This window comes from Heterodontus francisci, chromosome 8 (genome assembly GCF_036365525.1).
Source record: "Heterodontus francisci isolate sHetFra1 chromosome 8, sHetFra1.hap1, whole genome shotgun sequence".
NCBI lineage: Eukaryota > Metazoa > Chordata > Chondrichthyes > Heterodontiformes > Heterodontidae > Heterodontus > Heterodontus francisci.
The window spans coordinates 84,462,806-84,483,542 of NC_090378.1; the positions used below are offsets into that span (position 1 = coordinate 84,462,806).

General features: G+C 43.1%; 1 protein-coding gene across 2 annotated transcripts in view; it reads left to right on the forward strand.

Annotated features, from left to right (window-relative positions):
* LOC137372982 (spindle assembly abnormal protein 6 homolog) overlaps window positions 1-20,737 on the forward strand; it is a 101,416-nt gene that overhangs the window by 15,405 nt on the left and 65,274 nt on the right. For both annotated transcript variants that reach the window (XM_068037569.1, XM_068037570.1), the window contains 4 exons: window positions 8,794-8,871; window positions 9,868-9,987; window positions 14,641-14,832; window positions 14,945-15,139. In XM_068037569.1, coding sequence (XP_067893670.1) covers window positions 8,794-8,871; window positions 9,868-9,987; window positions 14,641-14,832; window positions 14,945-15,139 — 585 coding nt within the window. The remainder of the gene's footprint in view (window positions 1-8,793; window positions 8,872-9,867; window positions 9,988-14,640; window positions 14,833-14,944; window positions 15,140-20,737) is intronic.

Sequence of the window (20,737 nt, forward strand, 5' to 3'; positions counted from 1 at the left end):
CTCATTTTGAGGATTGCCTGGTGCTGCTCCAGCATGCCCTCTTCATTGAACAAGGGTTGGTCTCCTGGCTGGATTGTAATGGTAGAATGGGGAATATGCTGGGCCATGAGGTTGCAGATTGTGGTTGAGTACAATTCTGTTGCTGCTGATGGCCCACAGCGCCTCATGGATGCCCAGTTTTGCATTGCTAGATCTGTTCAAAATTTATCCCATTTAGCACGGTGGTGGTGCCTCACAACACGAAGGAGTATCCTCAATGTGAAGGTGGGACACAAGGACTGTGTGGTGGTCACTCCTACCAATACTGTCATGGACAGATGCCTCTGTGACCAGGAGATTAGTGAGGACGAGGTCAAGTATGTTTTCCCCTCTTGGTTCCCTCACCACCTGCAACATACCTATGTCCTTTAGGACTCGGCCAGTTTAGTCAGTAGTGGTGCTACCGAGCCACTCTTGGTGATGGACATTGAAGTCCCTCACCCAGAGTACATTCTACAACCTTGCCACCCTCAGTGCCTCCTTCAAGTGGTGATCAACATAGAGGAGTACTGATTCATCAGCTGAGGGTGGTCATCAACAAGAGGTTTCCTTGCCCATGTTTGACCTGATGCTATGTGACTTTATGGGGTCTGGAGTCTAGGTTGCGGATCTTCCGACTGTGTACTATTGTGCCGCCACCTCTGCTGGATCTGTCCTGCCGGAGGTGGAGGTACAAAATTGTGGCAAGGAAGATGGAGAAGCGGGTTAGTGCGATGACACAGCCTTGTTTGATGCCCGTCTTCACTGAGATAGGGTCTGTGGTGGTTCCGTTAGTAAGGATTACAACTTGCACGTCATTATGTAGTAGGCAAAGGATGGTGACAAATTTCTGAGGGCAGCCAAACTTGTGGAGGCCTCTCCATAAGCCCTCATATTTGACGGAGTCAAAGGGTTTCATGAGGACAAAAAGGCCATATACAGTGGTTGATGCTGCTCCCTACATTTTTCTTGGATTTGCCGCACAGTGAAGATCATATCTGTAGTGCCTCTCGGGCAAAATCCACATTGTGACTCGGAGCAGTTCTTCAGCCACTGCAAGGATGCAGTTGAGCAAAATCCTTTGATCTTCCCTGTGACAGACAGCAGGGAGACTCCCCTGCAATTCTCACAATCGCTGATACACTCCTCGGATTGCACCACCTCACACCACTTATCTGGGAAGAGGAGCACATGCCAGGGGATCTCCGGGACGCTGTGATTGTGATCATTTTCAAGAAAGGAGAAAAATTCGATTACTGCATTGTATCTTGTAGATGGTAAACACTGCAGCCATATTGCACCATTGGTGGAGGACTGAATACTTGAGGTGATGGATGGGCTGCTGCTTTGTCCTGGCTGATATCTAGCTCCTTGCATATTTTTGGAGCTGCATTCATCCAGGCAAGTGGCAAGTATTCCATCACATTCCCAACTTGCCCCTTGTAGATGGTGGAAAGGCTTCGGCGAGTCAGGAGGTGTGTCGCTTGCGCAGAATACCCAACCTCTGACTTGCTCTTTTGCCACAGTATTTATGTAGCTGGTCCAGTTAAGTTACTGATCAGTGGATCAATGGTAACCCTCAGGATGTTGATAGTGGGGGGATTCGATAATGGTAATGCCACTGAATGTCAAGAGGAGGTGGTCATTGCCTGACACTTGTGTGGCACAAATGTTACTTGCCACTTATCAACCTAAGCCTGGATGTTTATTTAATTATTTAGAGATACAGCACTGAAACAGGCCCTTCGGCCCACCAAGTCTGTGCCGACCAACAACCACCCATTTATACTAACCCTACACTACCCCCATATTTTTCTACCACATCCCCACCATTCTCCTACCACCTACCTACACTAGGGGCAATTTATGATGGCCAATTTACCTATTAACCTGCAAGTCTTTTGAAGGTGGGAGGAAACTGGAGCACCCGGCGGAAACCCACGCAGACACAGGGAGAACTTGCAAACTCCGCACAGGCAGTACCCAGAATCGAACCCGGGTCGCTGGAGCTGTGAGGGTGCAGTGCTAACCACTGCGCCACTGTGCCGCCCATGTTGTCATGGTCTTGCTGCAAGTGGGCATGGACTGCTTCATTATCTAAGGAATTGTGAATGCTACTGAACTTCATGCAATCATCAATGAACTTCACCACTCCTGATCTTTTGATGCAGGGAAAGTCATTGATGATGCAGCTGAAGGTGGTTGTGCCTAGGGCACTGGCCTGAAGAATTCCTGCAGTGATGCCCTGTGTGGAGATGATTGGCCTCCAACAACCACAACCATCTTTCATTGTGCTAAGTATGATTTGTGCCAATGGAGACTTTTCCCCCTGATCTCCATTGACATTAGTTTTACTACAGCTCCTTGGTGCCACACTCAGTCACATGCTGCTTTGATATCAAGAACAGCCACTCTCACCTCTCCTGGAATTCAGCTCTTTTCGCCATGTTTAGACTAAGGCTGTAACGAAGTCTGGAGCTGAGTGGTCCTGATGGAACCCAAACTGAGCATCAGTGTGTAGGTTATTGGTGTGTGGGTGCTGCTTGATAGCACTATCGATAACACCTTCCTTTACTTTGCAGATGCTTGAAAGTAGGTGATGGGGCGATAGTTGACCAGATTGGATGTGTCTTGCTTTTGCGAATGGACATAAGTTTAACCATGTGCATATTGTAACCTAAAAGACAGACATTATTAACATAATACAAATGCAACTGTGGATTCTAGTAATCTGAAATAAAAACAGAAAATGCTGGAAATACTTATCAGTTCTGGCAGCATCTGTGGAGAGAGAAACAGATGAAAGGACACAGACCCAAAATGTTAACTCTGTTTCTCTCTCCACAGCTGCTGCCAGATCTGCTGAGTATTTTCAGCATTTTCTGTTTTTATTATTAACATAATCCATCTTTCACAAAAATGAAGAAATAGATTATGTTATTAACTTTTGTCGGTCACAGTGCACATAGACTTAAAATTAGGTTCACTTTGCTGAATCTGTAGCTGCTAATGTTCCTTTAAAGGCTATGCTGAGCACCAGGAAATCGAGATTTTGAGCGAAAGGAATAGTATTAATTCTTCTTTTGACTGTGCTCTACTGAACATTATTGAACATTTATATTTCTGTAGCGAGATCTATATCTTCCAAATCTTTCAATGTTGACTTAGTAGGAAAGCCTATTGAACTCTAAGATGATTTATATATTTGTCTTTGATCTGCTTATGCTATTATAAGAGCTTCATATAAATGTGACCTGGTTTGTTGCAAACTCTTCCAGGAAAGTGTCCATGATGCTTTTGTCAATACCATGAATACAATACATTGGTCTTAAAAGAAATAGGAGCAGAAGTAGGCCCCCTCAAGCCTGCTCTGCCGTTCAGTAGGATCATGGCTGATCTGACTGTGGTTTTAACTCCACTTGCCTGCCTGCCCCCGATAACTTTTAATTGTAGATCAAAAATCTGTCTAGCTCAACCTGGAATATATTCAATGACCCAGCCTCTGAGAGAAAAAATTTCTCCTCACCTCTGTCTTAAATGAGAGACCCCTTATTTTGAAACTGTGCCCCCTAGTTTTAGATTCCCTCATGAGGGGAAATATCCTATCAGCGTCTACCCTGTCAAGCCCCCTCAGAATCTTAAAAGCAAAATACTGCGGATGCTGGAAATCTGAAACAAAAACAAGAAATGCTGGAATCACTCAGCAGGTCTGGCAGCATCTGTGGAAAGAGAAGCAGAGTTAACGTTTCGGGTCAGTGACCCTTCTTCCGAAGAGTGATCCCCTCAGAATCTTATACGTTTCAATAAGATCATCTCTCATTCTTCTAAATTCCAATGAATATAGGCCCAACCTGCTCAACCTTTCCTCAGAAGGCAACCCCTTCACCCCAGGAACCAACCTAATGAACCTTCTCTGAACTGCCTCCAATGCAAGTATATCCCTTCTTAAATAAGGAGACCAAAACTGTACGCAGAACTCTTGGTATGGTCTCACCAGCGTCCAGTACAATTGTAGCAAGACTTCCCTACTTTTATACTCCATCCCCCTTGCAATAAAACATTCCATTTGCCTTCCTAATTACTTGCTGTACCCTTATGCTAACCTTTTGTGATTCATGTACAATAGGATTGTCCAACGTATGGCCCGTGGGCCATGATCTGGCCCGCCAAAGGTTTCCGGCTGGCGCGCGAATCTAAACTGTACCGGGCCGTACCTCATTCTTGCCAGGGGTCCGTGACTGGTAATTTCAGCGATGAGAAATTTCCCATTGGTTTCTTCTTCCAGACCGGCTTTTTAAAAAAATCACAAATCAGTTTCACAGCTGATAGGCGCAGGGTGCGGGAACAGCGGTTTCTGAACTTCGGACAGACTCGGGGCTTTCCGGCGGGCTTTTAAAAAAGATGTTGGAACCCGTCGGAAAACCCAGAATCTGTCCGACGTTCAGAAACCGCTGTTCCCACTCCCGGCACCTGTCAGCTGTGAAACTGACTTGTGATTTAAAAAACAACTGACCAACCACAAAGCTGCTCTGCTGGGCGTTCCTGCTTTCTGCAACTGTCAGAGAGAGAGCTGAATAGGGGGAGGGCAGGGAGAGAGAGAGAAAGAGCGGGACAGAGATGCGGGGGAAACAATGAGGGGGGGGTCAGAGAGAGGGGAGCAGAGAGAAAGGGGGACAGAGAGAGAGGGCGACAACGAGAGAGAGAGGGGGACAGAAAGAGTGGGGGGGACAGAGAAAGAGAGAGGAGGAACAGAGAGAGAGAGAGGACAGAGAGCGAGAAGGTGAGGGGGTCAGAGAGAGGGGGTGACTGAAAGAGTGAGGGGAACGGAGAGAGAAGAGGATAGTGGGAGAGGGGGACAGAGAGAGGGAGAGGGGGGTACAGAGAGAGAAAGAAGGGGGCCAGAGAGAGAGAGGGGACAGAAAGGGGGGGACAGAAAGAGAGAGTGAGGGGGTCAGAGAGAGAGTGAGGGGAACAGAGAGGGGGGATAGAGAGAGAGAGGGAAGGGGGACAGTGAGAGGGGGAGGGGGGACAGAGCGAGAGAGAGCGGCGGAGACAGAGAGAGAGAGGGGTGACAGAGAGAGGGGAGTGACAGAGTGAGAGGGTGGGGACAAAGAGAGAGATAGAGGGAGCTGGGGGACAGGACGAGAGAAAGGGGGACAGAGATAGAGAGAAGGGACAGAGAGAGAGAGAGGGTGGGGACAGAGAGAGAGGGAGGGGGAAACAACACGGGGGGGGGGTGCATAGGGAGAGAGAGAAAGAGTGATTAAGATCACTCCTGACAGATGGACATCTAATCGGAATACGTTGACTACTTGTGTAAGCAAAAAAAATGCAAAAAGAAAAATCAGTGTCCAACATAGTGACGAGAAAGTAAGTCAATAATCTTCTCATTTAAAGCTTCTTCACAAAAATGCACATTTGTTGTTGTTTTGATTAATAGTAAGATCAATTTTTAATGCCTTTATCTTTCCAAAATTGCCTCACTGACCCCTATGTAAGACAAAAATTATAATGTGGCCCCCCACACAAAAAGGTTAGACACCCAGATCCCTCTGTACTTCAGCATTCTGCAGTCTCTCTTAATTTAAATAATCTGCTTTTCTATTCTTCCCACCAAAGTGGACAACTTCACTTTTTACCACATTATAAGCCATCTGCCAAGTTTTTGCCCGCTCACCTAACCTTTCTATATCCCTTTGCAAACTCTTTGTGTCCTCCTCAGAACTTGCTTTCCTACCTATCTTTGTGTCGTCAGCAAGTTTGGCTACAATACGCTCAGCCCTTTCATCCAAGTCATTAATATAGATTGTAAATAGTTGAGGCCCCAACACTGACCCCTGTGGCACCCCACTGGTTACAGTTTGCCAACCTGAAATGCCCCATTTATTCTGACTCTCTGTTTCCTGTTAGTTAGCCAATCTTCTATTAATGCTAATATATTACCCCCAACACCACGAGATCTTATCTTGTGCAGTAACTTTTTATGGGGCACCTTATCGAATGCCTTTTGGAAATCCATCTACTGCTCCCCTTTATCCACCCTGCGTGTTACATCCTCAAAGAACTCTAATAATTTTTTCAAACATGATTTTTCTTTCACAAAACCTTATTGACTCTGCTTGATTGTATTATGACTTTCTAAATGTCCTGCTACTACTTCCTTAGTAATGGATTCTAGCATTTTCCCAATGACAGATGTTAGGCTAATTGGCCTTTTGTTTCCTGCTTTCTGCCTCCCTCCTTTCTTGAATTGAGGTGTTACATTTGCGGTTTTCCAATCCACTGGGACCTTTCCAGAATGTAGGGAATTTTGGAAGATTACAGCCAATGCATCCACTATGGGTGCAGCTCCAACAACACTCAAGAAGCTTGACACCATCCAGGACAAAGCAGCCCGCTTGATTGGTACCCCATTCACAAACATTCACTCCCTCCACAGCCGACACAGAGTGGCAGCAGTGTGTACCATCTACAAGATGCACTGCAGCAACGCACCAAGGCTCCTTAGACAGCACCTTCCAAACTCGCAACCTCCACCAACTAGGACAAGGGCAGCAAATGCATGGGAACACCACCACCTACCAGCTCCCCTCCAAGCCATACACCATCCTGACTTGGAACTATATTACGTTCCTTCACTGTTGCTGGGTCAAAATCCTGGAAGTCCCATCCTAACAGCACTGTGGGTGTACCTACCCACATGGACTGCAGTGGTTAAAGAAGGCAGCTCACCACCCACCTCCTCAAGGGCAATTAGGAATGGACAATAAATGCCTGCCTAGCCAGCGATGCCCACATCCCATGAATGAATTTTTAAAAATCACTGCAGCCACTTCTTTTAATACCCTAGGATGCAGGCCATCAGGTCCAGAGGACTTGTCAGCCTTTAGTCCCATTAGTTTTCTTCGTACTTTTTCTCTAGTGATTGTGATAGTTTTAAGTTCCCCCCTCCCTTTTATTTTCTACTATTGTTGGGATATTTTTTGTGTCTTCTTCCTTGAAGACAGATGTAAAATACTTGTTCTAAGTCTCTGCCATTTCCTTGTTTCCCATTATTAATTCTCCAGTCTCATCCTCTAAGGGACCAACGTTTAGCTACTCTCTTTTTATATACTTGTAGAAGCTCTTACTGTGTTTTTATATTTCTTGCTAGTTTACTCTCATATTCTAATTTCTCCTGTTTTTTATGTCATCTTTTACTGTTTTCTAAAATTTTCCCAATCTTCTGGCCCACTACTAATCTTTGCAGCGTTGTACCCCTTTTCTTTCAATTTGATACCATACTTAACTTCTTTAGTTAGCCACAGATGGTTCATTCGTCTCGTTGTCTTTTTTCTCAATGGTATATATCTTTGTTGAGAGTTATGAAATATCTCCTTAAATGTCTGCCACTGCTTAGCTACCGTGTTACCTTTTAACCTATTTTCCCAGTCCACTGTACCCAACTCTGTCTTTATACCCTTGTATTTGCTTTTATTTAAGTTTAAGATGCTAGTTTCAGACCCAATTTCTCACTCTGAAACTGAATGTGAAATTCATCATGCTATAGTCACTCTTGCCTCGAGGATCAATTACTATGAGACCATTAACTAATCCTGTCTCATTACACATTACCAGGTCTAAAATAGCCTACTCCCGGGTTGGTTCCAGAACGTATTGTTCCAAGAAACTGTCCCTAATACATTCTATGAACTCATCTTCAAGGCTACCTTTGCCAATTTGATTTGTCCAATCGATATGAAGATTAAAATCACCCACGATTATTGCAACACCTTTCCTGCAAGCCCCCATTACTTCTTGATTTATGCTTTGTCCGACAGTGTGGCTACTGTTAGGTGGCCTATAAACTACACTAACCAGTGAATTCTTGCTATTTCTTATCTCCATGCAAACTGATTCTACATCTTGATCTTCTGAGCCAAGATAATTTCTCACTATTGTACTAATCTCATCCTTTATTAACAGAGCTAGTCCACCTCCTTTTCCTTTCTTCCTATCTTTCCGAAATGTCAAATACCCTTGAATATTCAGTTCCCAGCCTTGGTCATTCTGCAATCATGTCTCTGTAATGGCTATCATATCATACTCATTTATTTCTATTTGTGCTATCAATTCATCCATCTAGTTACGAATAGTGCGTGCATTCAGATAAAGAGCCTTTAATTCTGTCTTTTTATCAATTTTCCCTCGTCTGATCCTATTTGCTGGTGTACTCTTATATTTGTAAGCCCTTCCTGTCACACTCTGGTTATCATTACAAGTATCACTATCTTGCACTATTGCCTTATCCTTTCTCGTTAACTTTCTAAGTCTCGCCTCATGTGAACCCTTCATGCATTACTTTAGATTTCCAGTAAAAGATTATACTTCACAGTTTGATGCTTGTTGTGTTGCTTTCCAAATGCATGTAAAATGATTAGTGCTGCAAAAATAGTTTCTTTTAAAAAAATTATTCAGCTTGTTAAGTTTGACAAAATGTTTTAAAGAAACCCAATTACCCTCCTATTGTGTAGCCATTGTCCTTAGTTTCTGTTAAAATATTATGGATGTTGGGGAAAGATAGGCAATTAGCTTGCTTTACCTGAATTGTGCTTTTTGCGGCTGTTCGCAAGAATGGTGTTGTTGGTACGTGAACAGTTCTACCAACAGGCACTGTTGCTTGGAAGACACATTTGAGTCTGGGGAAAAGTGGGGAAAAAGTAAATAGGCATCTCTATAATTGCTTTTATCGCATATCTAAGTCTCAATTTGCTTACAGTTGCTCCTTGTTTATAGGAGGAAAAGTTGTTGTTGGAACAACAGCTTAAAAAGACTGAAGAAGACTTTACCAGTCAATTAAATTACACACAAAAGGTATGCTGAACTTCCACCAATAAAATAGTGGCCAGTTTTCACAATCTTACTGAATTTCTCCTTAATGTCTTTAATATATGTTGAAGAAGTCTTGTATATGATTTAACATAGTGTACTTTAATCATTTCCTTCAATTCCCCAACTTCAAAAATCACAAATGTAATAATATTTTGTTTAATTCAGTTTAGCAGAATTGTAAGTTAAAAGACTATTTAATAAAATCACATGACATATGATGTGGAAACTGTTGTGAATTCTATTTAAGGGTATGTTACTTTATAATACCCTCCCTGTTTTTCTGACCCCTTCTGTTTATTAGGTGGCAATAAGACAACAGTAATAAGGACAGGTTTCTCATGATTCCTTTTGCTAGAATACAAGAAGAGTTACGGAAATGTACTTTTGGTCCCTCCAGGCCACATGTGACTGACTGAGAGCAAGTGAATGCTTTCAAGCTTTTTCTCCACCACTCTTAAGCTGATCACTAGGAGTTAAATGAGAGTGGTCTGATAATAATCACCCTTCCATTTATTTTCTCCTTCCCTCTGGGGAAGTACCTGGGTTGTGCTCAGTATAGCAGCATGGCTTTGGGGAAGGACATTGAAAATGCATTCCACCTGTTGGCTGTGTAATTTGCTTCAGTGCACCCCACTGTTGGATTCTGTGAAATGCGAGTCCAACAAAAATGTTCAATGGCAGGTTATTTGTATAAAATTCATCAATAATTTTGATAGAACTATATTCTGTTGGCATTATTTGCAAATATCCTGTTATGGATTTATTTACAAATAGATTAAATGCAAATTCTGGGTGATGCTCTAGTGCGACAACATGAAAATGCAGAAAAGACGTTGTCATTTAAATTCTTGACTTAATTTTTTTTCCAGTTGCTTGAGTTTTTCCAATCTGAATGCTATGTACCTAAGTGGATTGTAACAGACAACTGTTTTAGTTACATAATGTATAACTGAGTACAATTTGTGAAATTTTATCTAGGCTTTGTCAGAAAAGAGCAATGAACTAGACAGATTGCGAAATGAATGGACAACACATACAGCAACAGTAAATGACCGATATTCTCAAGAACTAACAACTGAAAGAGAAAAGCTACACCAGGTAAAGGGTGTGACATTTTGTTGCTATGAGTAGGGACGTACATCAGTTCTGACAATCATGGGATCATGGGTGCAACCACCAGCACATTAATGGTAGGAGAGGTGCAAGCCCCACTCCCATGGATGTCATACCACTTGCCCTGTAACTTTTTGTAATTCTGCTTACTGTCCAGGTAACAAGTTACTGATGAGTGTTTAAGCCACAGTCACTTGCAATAGAAGTATTCTGCCACTACAGTTATTTTGGTTATCTGACACACACAGACCTAAGCTAGGACTATTCTACCCTTCAGGGTATTGGTTTGCATGATTATTTGGAGCTCAGTGGAAAGAATCCTAGTTCAACAGCTGTTTTCCTTTTTTGCCACAAATCTACTGCAGAGCTTGATCCTTCATTCCACATATGACCAAAGAGAACCCTTCTGTTACACGCTTAGGCATTCAGAATCATGATATAAAACCTTTTAGACATATCTTGCACACCACAAGTTAGCATGCAGCTGCAGCAAGGAATTAGGAAGGTAAATGGCATGTTGGCCTTCATTGAAAGGGGATTGGAGTACAAGAATAAGGAAGTCTTGCTACAATTGTATAGGGCTTTGGTAAGACCACACCTGGAGTACTGTGCACAGTTTTCATCTCCATATTTAAGGAAGAATATACTTACCTCCTATGATGAGGGGCTGAATAAATAGGATCTATACATCTGGAGTTTAGGAGAATGAGACGTGATCTCATTGAAACATACAAAATTCTGAAAGGGCTTGACAGGGTAGATACTGAGAGGTTGTTTTCCCTCGCTGGGAAATCCAGATCAGGGGGTACAGCCTCAGGATAAAGGGTCAATCAGTTAGGACTGAGATGAGGAGAAAGGTCTTCACTCAGGGGTTGTCAATCTGTAGAATGCTCTACCCCAGAAGGTTGTGGATTCTTTACCATTGAGTATATTCAAGGCTGGGATAGATGAATTTTTGACCTCTCGGGTAATCAAGGGATATGGGGAGCGGATGGGAAAGTGCAATTGAGGCAGAAGACCAGCCATGATCGTATTGAGTAGCAGAACAGGCTCAAGCGACCGTATGGTCTACTCCTGCTCCTATTTCTTGTGTTCTCACAAACTTAATCTGTATTTAGAGTTTGCTGACACAAGGCATTCACACTCATACAGACCCACAGTGATCCAACAGTGTTAGCTGGATGATCGAATAAGACGCGGAAAAAGCCCAAAATAGGGCAGGACTGGGTACTACTTATTCCTGGATACAAGGTGTTCAGAAAAGATAGGGAAGATTAAGAAAGGAGGAGGTATAGCAGTATTGATTAAGGAGAATATTACAGTGCTGGAGAGCGACAATGTTCTGGAGAGGTCAAGAACAGATTCTATTTGGCTAGAGTTAAGAAACAATAGAAGTGCCATTACACTGCTGAGTATATTCTGTAGGCCACCAAACACTGGGAAAGATATAGAGGAGGAAATCTGCAAGGAAATTACAGAAAGGTGCAAAAACTATAGAGTAGTTATAATGGGATATTTTAATTATCCAAATATAGACTGGGGTAGTCATAATGTAAAGGGCAGAGAGGGGGAAGAGTTTCTGAAGTGTATTCAGGAGATCAGTATGTTTCCAGCCCAATGAGGAAGGATGCATTGCTGGATCTGGTTCTGCAGAATGTGGTGGGTAAAGTGGATAAGTGTCAGTAGGGGAACATTTAAGGAACAGTGATCATAATATCATAAGTTTTAGGTTATTTATGGAAAAGGACGAGGAGCAATCTAGAGTAAATATTTAATTGGAGGAGGGCTAATTTAAGTGGGATCTGTCCCGGGTAAATTGGAATCAAAGATAGTCAGGCAAAACACTAAAGGAACAATGGGCTGCTTTTAAGGAAGAGGTACATTCCCACGAAGGGGAAAGGTAGGGCAATCAAAGCCAAATCTCCCTGGATGATGAAAGAGATGGAGAGCAAGATGAAGCAAAACAGGAGGTGTATGACAGATGTCAGGTTGATAATACAAATGAGAACCAGGCTGAAATAGAAAGTTAAGAGGGGAAGTGAAAAAGTAAATGAGAGGCAAAGAAGGAATATGAGAAGAAACTGGCAGTTAACATAAAAGGGAAACTAAAAGTCTTCTGTAGGCTTATAAATAGTAAAATGGTAGTAAGGGAAGGGATGGGACCGATTAGGCATCAAAAGTTGTAATTTGAGTATTTTGCATCTGTTCCTCCCAAGGAAGAAAATACTACTGAAGACATAGTAAAAGAGGAAGTAGTTAAGATACTGAATGAGCTAACAATTGATAAAGAGGAGGTATTAGAAAGGCTGTTTGTACTGAAAGTTGATAAGTCACCAGGACCAAATGGGATGCGTCCGAGGATGCTGAGGGAATTATGAATGAAAATTATGGAGGCACTGGCCATAATCTTCCAATCCTCCTTAGATACAAGTTTGTGCCAGAGGTCTGGAGAATTGCAAATGTTACATCCTTGTTCAAAAAAGGGTGTAAGGGATAAGCCAGCAACTGCAGGCCAGTCAGCTTAACCTCGATGGTAGGAAAACCTTTAGAAATGATAATCTGGGACAAAGTTAACAGTCACTTGGATGAGTGTGGATTAATTAAGGTACATGCATGATTTGTTAAAGGCAAACATGCTTAACTAACTTGCTTGAGTTTTTTAATGACGTAACAGAGAGGGTTGGTGAGGGGAATGCGGTTGATTTGGTATACATGGACTTACAAAAGGCGTTTGATAAAGTGCCACATAATAGGCTTGTCAGCAAAGTTGAAGCCCATGGAATAAAAGTGGACATGGATACAAAATAGGCTGAGTGACAGGAAACAGAGTAATGGTGATCGGTTGTTTTTGGACTGGAGGAAGATATACAGTGGGGTTCCCCAGAAGTCAGTACTAGGACCATGGCTTTTCTTGATGTATATTAATGATCTAGACTTGGATACAGGGCACAATTTCAAAATTTGCAGATGACACAAAATTTGGAAGTATTTGGAACTGTGAGGAGTATAGTGATAGACTTCAAGAGGACATAGGCTGGTGGAATGGGCAGACACGTGGCAGATGAAATTTAATGCAGAGAAGTGTGGAGTTATACATTTTGGTCGGAGGTACGAAAGGAGAGGCAATATAATCTAATGGTTACAATTCCACAGCGGGTGTGGGAACAGAGGGACCTGGAGGTATATGTGCACAAATCGTTGAAGGTTGCAGGACAGGTTGAGAAAGTGGTTAAAAAGGCATGAGGGATCCTGGGCTTTATAAATAGAGGCGTAGAGTAAAAAAGCCAGGAAGTTATGATGAACCTTTATAAAATACTGGTTCGGCCTCAACTGGAGTATTGTGTCCAATTCTGGGCACCATACTTTAGGGAGGATGTGAAGGCTTTAGAGAAGGTGCAGAAAAGGTTTGTGAGCTGGGCTGGAATGGCCTCCTTCTTTGCTGTAACCATTTTATGATTCTATGATTGGGAATGTCTTCATTATCACTTTAACAGGAAGAGATCCTGAGTAGGTAAGCTGGCATCTTACATCAGCTGTCTTCACGTTCCTCTTCAAAAAACAAATACCTAAATTACTCAATGAAAAGAATGGAACTGTGTTACAGGCATGGAGAATTAAGAGAAAAGGAACATGTTATTACTGTGGCCTGATGGAATTGGCCAAACTAGGATCTTGTGTAGGAGGCTTTACCTGCTTCAGCAAAATTCTCATTAATTTGCTCAAAAGAATAGGACTGTTCACACTGTGAGGTAATGTGGATAAAGAGAGTTGCCATTACTACAACTTGAAGAAACTGAACATAATGTTCCCCCCACCCCCCCCAAATATTATTGGCAACATGGAAAATAAGCTATTGGATTATCTTGCATGATATTGCACACTCCCCCTTATGGCATATGGCCAGAGGCCTCCTCATCCTCAACCTGTTTCCTCTCCTTCCTTCCTGTTTCCTGAAAAAAAACTTGGTTTGATTTGAAAATTCAAATTTTTAGGAAAAACACTCTGCTTTCGCTATATGTCTCTCATTCGTAAGTATTAGCAAACAGAATCTCTGCCTCATAGACCACATTTTAACTCTGTGAAAGTGGGTGGGTTTTGAATGGGTTATAATTGGGCCCATAGTTTCAATTACAGCATTTAGCTTCTTATTGTCAACAGAAGACTGATGAATTAATCAAAATTCAACTTTTTTTTGAAAACAACATTGGCATGTGTGAAGACCTTTCTCTCTTTTTTGGCATAAATGTACTTTTAGCAGCCAGTAGAAGGAGAAAGTCTAAATGCTTGGAACTGCTTTCCAAAATGACTTGGTGACTTAAATGAAGTATTCAATCATGTTAAGCTAACTCAAGAGTGTACCTGTGGATGGTTGTAGATTTCAGAGGGTGTTTATGGAAGAAAAAATAATAATTTGATAAATATGTTTCTTTTATTCATGTTACAAGCTTGCTTCCTAACTCCCAAATAGAATGGTACTGGCAATAGTCACAGGCTAGTCAAGATTTGCCTTTTACATGAAAATGGCTGTCGAACAACCCAATGAAAGGATAGGTGTAAAGCAAGAGAGATTTGATATTCCTTTGACCATGGAACTGAGCTACTGTATATCATTTAAGCACTGCTTCTGTTTTTATTCAGGCTCAGACGCAATGGCAGCAGCAATTTGAACAGCAGAGGAAGGAATTGGAAACAGGTCACAGAAGAAGCCTCCAGCAATTACAGACCAGTCTAGCAGAGCTAGAGGCTGTAAACAAAGAGCTTACTGAAAGGCGATACAAAGCAGAATGTGTCATCCAAGAAATTAAAGCAAAACTCTCAGGGTTGGAGGATGTAAGGATTCTTCAATTCCATGTTAAGAAAATTGAGAAATGTAATAATTGTTGTAATGAACTCTCATTTAATAATTGTTGTAATAAACTCTCCATGCAATTTTTGTTGATAGGAATGTCACAGAGCAAAACAAGAAGTGCAATCATTACGTCGGGAGAATTCAATGCTTGATGCAGAATGCCATGAAAAGGACAAGTTGATTAATCAGCTGCAAACTCGTGTTGCTGTTTTAGAGCAAGAGATCAAAGACAAGGACCAGTTGGTATCTAGAACTAAGGAAGTATTGGAAGCTACTCAGGAACAAAAGGTAGATGCAGTTTTGTTACATTCCAGTGGTACTTTTGTACAGAACTGCTTACGTTTCAATGATCAAAGACTTTCGTAGAGAAGTATATCAGAGTTCTGGGGCTCCCCAACGAGAAAAAAACAGTTTCCAAAAGTAAACTCACATTTTCCAGTAAATAAACTTTGCATCCTTATGTGTCATTGAACAGGATAACACAATACAGGCCTGACCATTATCCTTACCTTGTCGATTACACAACAGAGATCACATGGGCTGCTTACTACTTAATGTCTTGTTCACTTCAAAAGGGCATAAGTATATGTCAGACTGAGTGCAGGCTAAGTATAATAGCCCATTCTATTTGTATACAAGTAAGATAATTAGAAAAGCAGAATACAGCAAGTAACCAGCAGTACAATACTTTCTCTTTTTTCAAAACAACAGAGTCCAAAATCTTAGAAGTCATTTTCAGTAACTTCTGAATCTGATGAGAAAATGTTTTACACAGGTGATGTCTGCACAGAATCTCTCTTTGGCCACAACCCATGGACGTTGGCAGTGGGAAACTGAAGACTTCAGGAACTGCTGCCTAGTTTTATTTTTTCTTTATCTTTCATGGCATAGCAGACACACTTAAAGTTAAAACAAATTATTCACAATTGCTAGGCAATCAAGATCACTACAGCAGATAAGGTGTGCCTGTAGACTCCTGATAGGTCAAACTAGAGATATTGGCTGTGAAATTCGATAAGGGCTGAAAATGGGTGTGGGGATTGCAATGCATGATTAACCTGTGCCTGTTGTTTCCAATGCATGCAGCATGCAAATTTTATGCTGCCTGCTTATTTACCTGATTACAGTGTGCAGCCAGTGCTAAGTGCACTGTTGGGTAGCTGTACTCTTGTGCAGAGCGTGGAAATTCATGAGAGGCTGAGCACGAGTTAAAGCTCGCCCGCACTATTTAAAGCCAGCCTGCACCTCTTAAAGGAGAGGTGTATTTTGATTGGACCAGGTGCTGGAAGCCATTCTAAAGTAGAATAAAGAAAAATACTGCAGATGCTGGAAATCTGAAATAAAAACAAGAAATGCTGGAAATACTCAGCAGGTCTGACAGCATCTGTGGAGAAAGAAGCAGAGTTAACATTTCAGGTTAGTGGCCCTTCATTTTAAAGTAGAATTTAGCCTGGGAAAGTCACAAGAATGGCACAAGGTGACAGAGAGCAGGTTTCAAGGTTCTCCAGCATAGCACTGGAGGTTGTGGTGCAGGAGGTGGATGGGAGGAGTGAGGTTCTTTATCCACAGGGAATCCTGAGGTCCTCCAGACAGATATTACAGAGGCAGTGGGAGCAGATAGCTGTCTCGATCAATGCTGGTAGTCTAAGCCCGAGGGCCTAGATGCAGTGCTACAAGAAGTTCAGTGATCTCACATGAGTGATCAAGGTCAGTGACTGCATCTTCAAATATGATATCCTATCAGCTGTACCACTGGCCTCACACTCTGCTCAATGTACCATAACCCTATCACTTATCTACCAACAATCTCTATCAATCATGACTCATACCTCACAATCATTGCTTTACCTCACCCTCACACAGTTACTGCAAGCCTCACACTCACATCTCACAGTTTGCACACACTGCCAGCTATTTAACCATGACAACCACATCACCCAAACAGATTTCACAACACTCACTGACACCTTCCCTCTCTCTTGCAGGACACAGTGATGCACAACCACAGGCAGCAGCAGCTAACTAGTGTGGGACAGGCATGGTTGCCTGTCCTCAACCCGATGGAGGAGAATGTGGTTGTCATCATTGGAGCGACCATGACTGAGGCCGTGGCCAACAGCAGGGCTGAAACCATGGAAGATGACTTACTTAATTCACCTTCTTTTGCATCTGACTTACTCCTCATCGCACGGTCTCTTCTGATATATAAGTTGCAGATGGTCTAAGCATGCACCTCTTGGTTTCTCCCCCGTTCTTCACCCCAACCCTACTTTCGCGCCTTTTTCCTCTCAGATATGCAAGAACTGCCACCTGGCCAGGCAGTGGCCGAAGAGAAAGAGGTAAAAGAGCAGGAGGATGGTGATGAAGAAGAAGCATCATCACTTGCTCTCAGAGCTGCAGCCACCAGCTCAGATACTGGCACTGCATGTACTTTAGAGCCTACCTTAGAGATGGGTTCTGCATGTGGTGAGACACTGAGCATGAGTGACCTGCAGCCAGAGCAGGCAGAAAGGGTGTCACAGGTGCCAGCATGGTGGAGGTTTGAGGTTTCATGCATGTTCTGTTCCACAGAGCTCAATTGAGGACTTGAATTGGGTGGTGTACTGAAAAAGGCTGATGAGTACTGTAATATTCTGAATTTAATACAAATTTTTCTCTCTAAAAATTTATCTGGAAGTTAGGGTATGTATTATACATGGTAACAAATTAAAACTGGGATAAAAACAAGAAATGCTGGAAATTCTCAGCAGGTCTGGCAGCATCTGTGGAGAGAGAAGCAGAGTTAACGTTTCAGGTCAGTGACCCTTCTTCAGAACTGGCAAATGTTAGAAATGTGAAAGGTTATAAGCAAGTAAAGCGGGGGTGGGGCAAGAGATAACAAAGGAGAAGGTGTAGATAGGACAAGGTCACAGAATAGCTGACCAGAAGGTCATGGTGCAAAGGCAAACAATATGTTAATGGTGTGTTGAAAGACAAAGCATTAGTACAGATAAGGTGTTAACCGACTAAAAATTGAACAGCAGCAAGTACAAACATGAAAAAAAAACAGTGGGTAAGCAAACTGAACAAACTAAGATGAAATAAAATAAAATACACACACTAAAAATATATAAAAAAGAAAAAATAGCTAAAAATAAAAGTAAAATGGGGGGCCCGTCATGCACTGAAATTATTGAACTCAATGTTCAGTCCGGCAGGCTGTAGTGTGCCTAATTGGTAAATGAGATGCTGTTCCTCGAGCTTGCGTTGATGTTCACTGGAACACTGCAGCAATCCCAGGACAGAGATGTGAGCATGAAAGCAGAGTTGAAATGGCAAGCAACCGGAAGCTCGGGGTCATGCTTTTGGACTGAGCGGAGGTGTTCCGCAAAGCGGTTAACCAGTCTGCGTTTGGTCTCCCCAATGTAGAGGAGACCACATTGTGAGCAGCGAATATAGTGTACTACATTGAAAGAAGTAGAAGTAAATCGCTGCTTCACCTGAAAGGAGTGTTTGGGGCCTGGGATAGTGAGGAGAGAGGAGGTAAATGGGCAGGTATTACACCTCCTGCGATTGCAGGGGAAGGTGCCATGGGAAGGGGACGAGGTGGTGGGGGTAATGGAGGAGTGGACCAGGGTGTCGCGGAGGGAACAATCCCTTCGGAATGCTGGTAGGGGAAGGGAGGGGAAGGTGCGTTTGGTAGTGGCATCACGCTGGATTAAAACTGGGGTTTTTTTCAGCTGGTATTTATAAACTTAATTTTTGAAAGAAATTATCAAGAAGCTACAGGTAAGTCTTTAGATTTTTTGCATTTATTTACAAATATAGAAACCTTGAAACACTGTGGCTGGAATTTTATCCAGGCGATGGGGGTTCTCAACGTCCAGCAAAAACGCCGCCGAGAACCCTGTGTCAGCTTTCTGTGGGAGGCCAGCCAAATCAAGGGCTGATTAGGCATTTAACTGGAGTGCGGTGGGCCTTCCACGGGATAAAGCACCCCGGTAACAGAAATAATGCCCTCTGAGCAGCACTGCCGCGAAGGCGTTGGCTACTGCCGGTGGAGCACTGACCTGAGGCCCGGGAGTGGCGCTGGACCCAGGCCACAGGTAGGTCAATGGGGGTAGGGGTCGTGGGGCTGGGGGGGGTCGATGGGGGTCGGCAGCAAGGGCAGGGCGGTGGCTCCCTTCGGGCTCCCTTGTTCAGGCATTATGTGTCTTTTAACAAGGGTAATGGCTCTAATTTTACATACCGTGTGTTCATATTTCAATTTAGCATAATTTATTTTTCCTTGTTACAGTATTTGATTGCGGGGCGAACAAAAATAGAAAACTTTAATGCATTTCTTTTTGGTATAAACACAGCTGGATTGGCCATTTTGACGAAGCACGTTCGCCAGGAATTTTTTTTTTAAAGTAGGGAGGAAAAAGAAACAAATAAGAGAAAGCACAAGATGGGACAACAATTTGACTTAAAAAACTAGGCAAAGTAAGATGCAGTGTTTTACATTTTTTACTGTCTCTTTATATAGATGCAAAAGCATTTGGGATTAAACCCTTTATCTTACTCTGGTTTGCTCACTACTTTTGTCATTAAAGGGTCAGTTTGACAGCAATGCGTATTATACATGATGATAAAGAAATTTTGACTTTTCGTCCATGAAAGTCTAGGTGCATATTATATCTGGGGGAATATTGTATTTGGAAAATTACGGTGTGCACACAGAAATTCTTGGCGGTTGGCAGGCCTGCCAAAAAGCCTGCAATCACTGTCTAGGAACATGGAGGAGTCAGGCACCAACCTTGCACATGGCTTTCTGCAGACTTTGGAGTCCATCATTTCCAGTGTGGAATTGCTGGCCAACTCCGTTACCACATGGGCCCCACCATGTCAGCTTCCATTGTAGCTCAGCTTGCTGCCACAAACTCTCTACTGCTATTATGGCTGTAGATACATCAATGCACCTGTTTAAAGGGGCTTGTAGGGTCTCAGCAATTCAGCAATCTGTCTTCCAACATATTGCTAGAGTCACTGGCGCTAAAACAGGGGAGTCCCAGTGGCACCATAGAGCATGAACCTGCTCTCCTCCCTTAAGGTGACAGCCTTCTTCCTCCTACTGCCACTCCGCTAGTGCCCTTGCTGTTGACTGTCAGCGAGCTATCAAGCCCAGACTGCTGTTGCCCATGCTGAGATGGTGCTGTCCAAGGCAGGGCCTTCTAGGGCCAGAGCTACACAAGGTCCACCTGCAAGGCCAGCTGCAGTCTCCCCTGCTGAAAGTCAGCAGCCTTCTGCCAGCCATGCGGTAGCCACTGGGGTAGCACTGTATAGGGGCACTAGGATAAGTAAAGGCACATGGAAATCAGGCACCAAGGGAATGCACAAAGGTGGAAATTGGTGTTGCATTCATGGTACTGCAGTCGGATGAGCCAATCACAGAGAGTTCAGTCAGAAAGGGGCTGTGTTCGTTGGCTCCTCCCTGCCTCCTGTTCCTTTTCTTCCTCCTCGTCCTCTCCAGCTGTTCACCATATAACCGATGGCAAGGGCTGTGCCCTCATGATGGGGAAGTTGTACGGGTTGCAGCAGACCATGATGGATCGTAATACATACTCTGGAGCATACTACAGGGCTCCTTCAGAGAGTTCAGGCAGCAGAACTGTTGCTGAAGCATCCCAATGGTCTGCTTAGTGACATTTTGTAAGAGCATGGCTCTCATTTTACTTATGTGTATGTATGTTGCGCACCAGTGTCTTGACCCAGGTGATCAGCAGATAGCCCTTATCACCCAGTAGCCACCCTCTGCTTTCTCACGGTGGCTCAAATGCTGATCGTACTGTGGAGTGGCGCAGAATGAAGGCATCGTGATTGCTGCTAGGATACCGGTCATTGACCTGCATAATGCACTGAGTATGG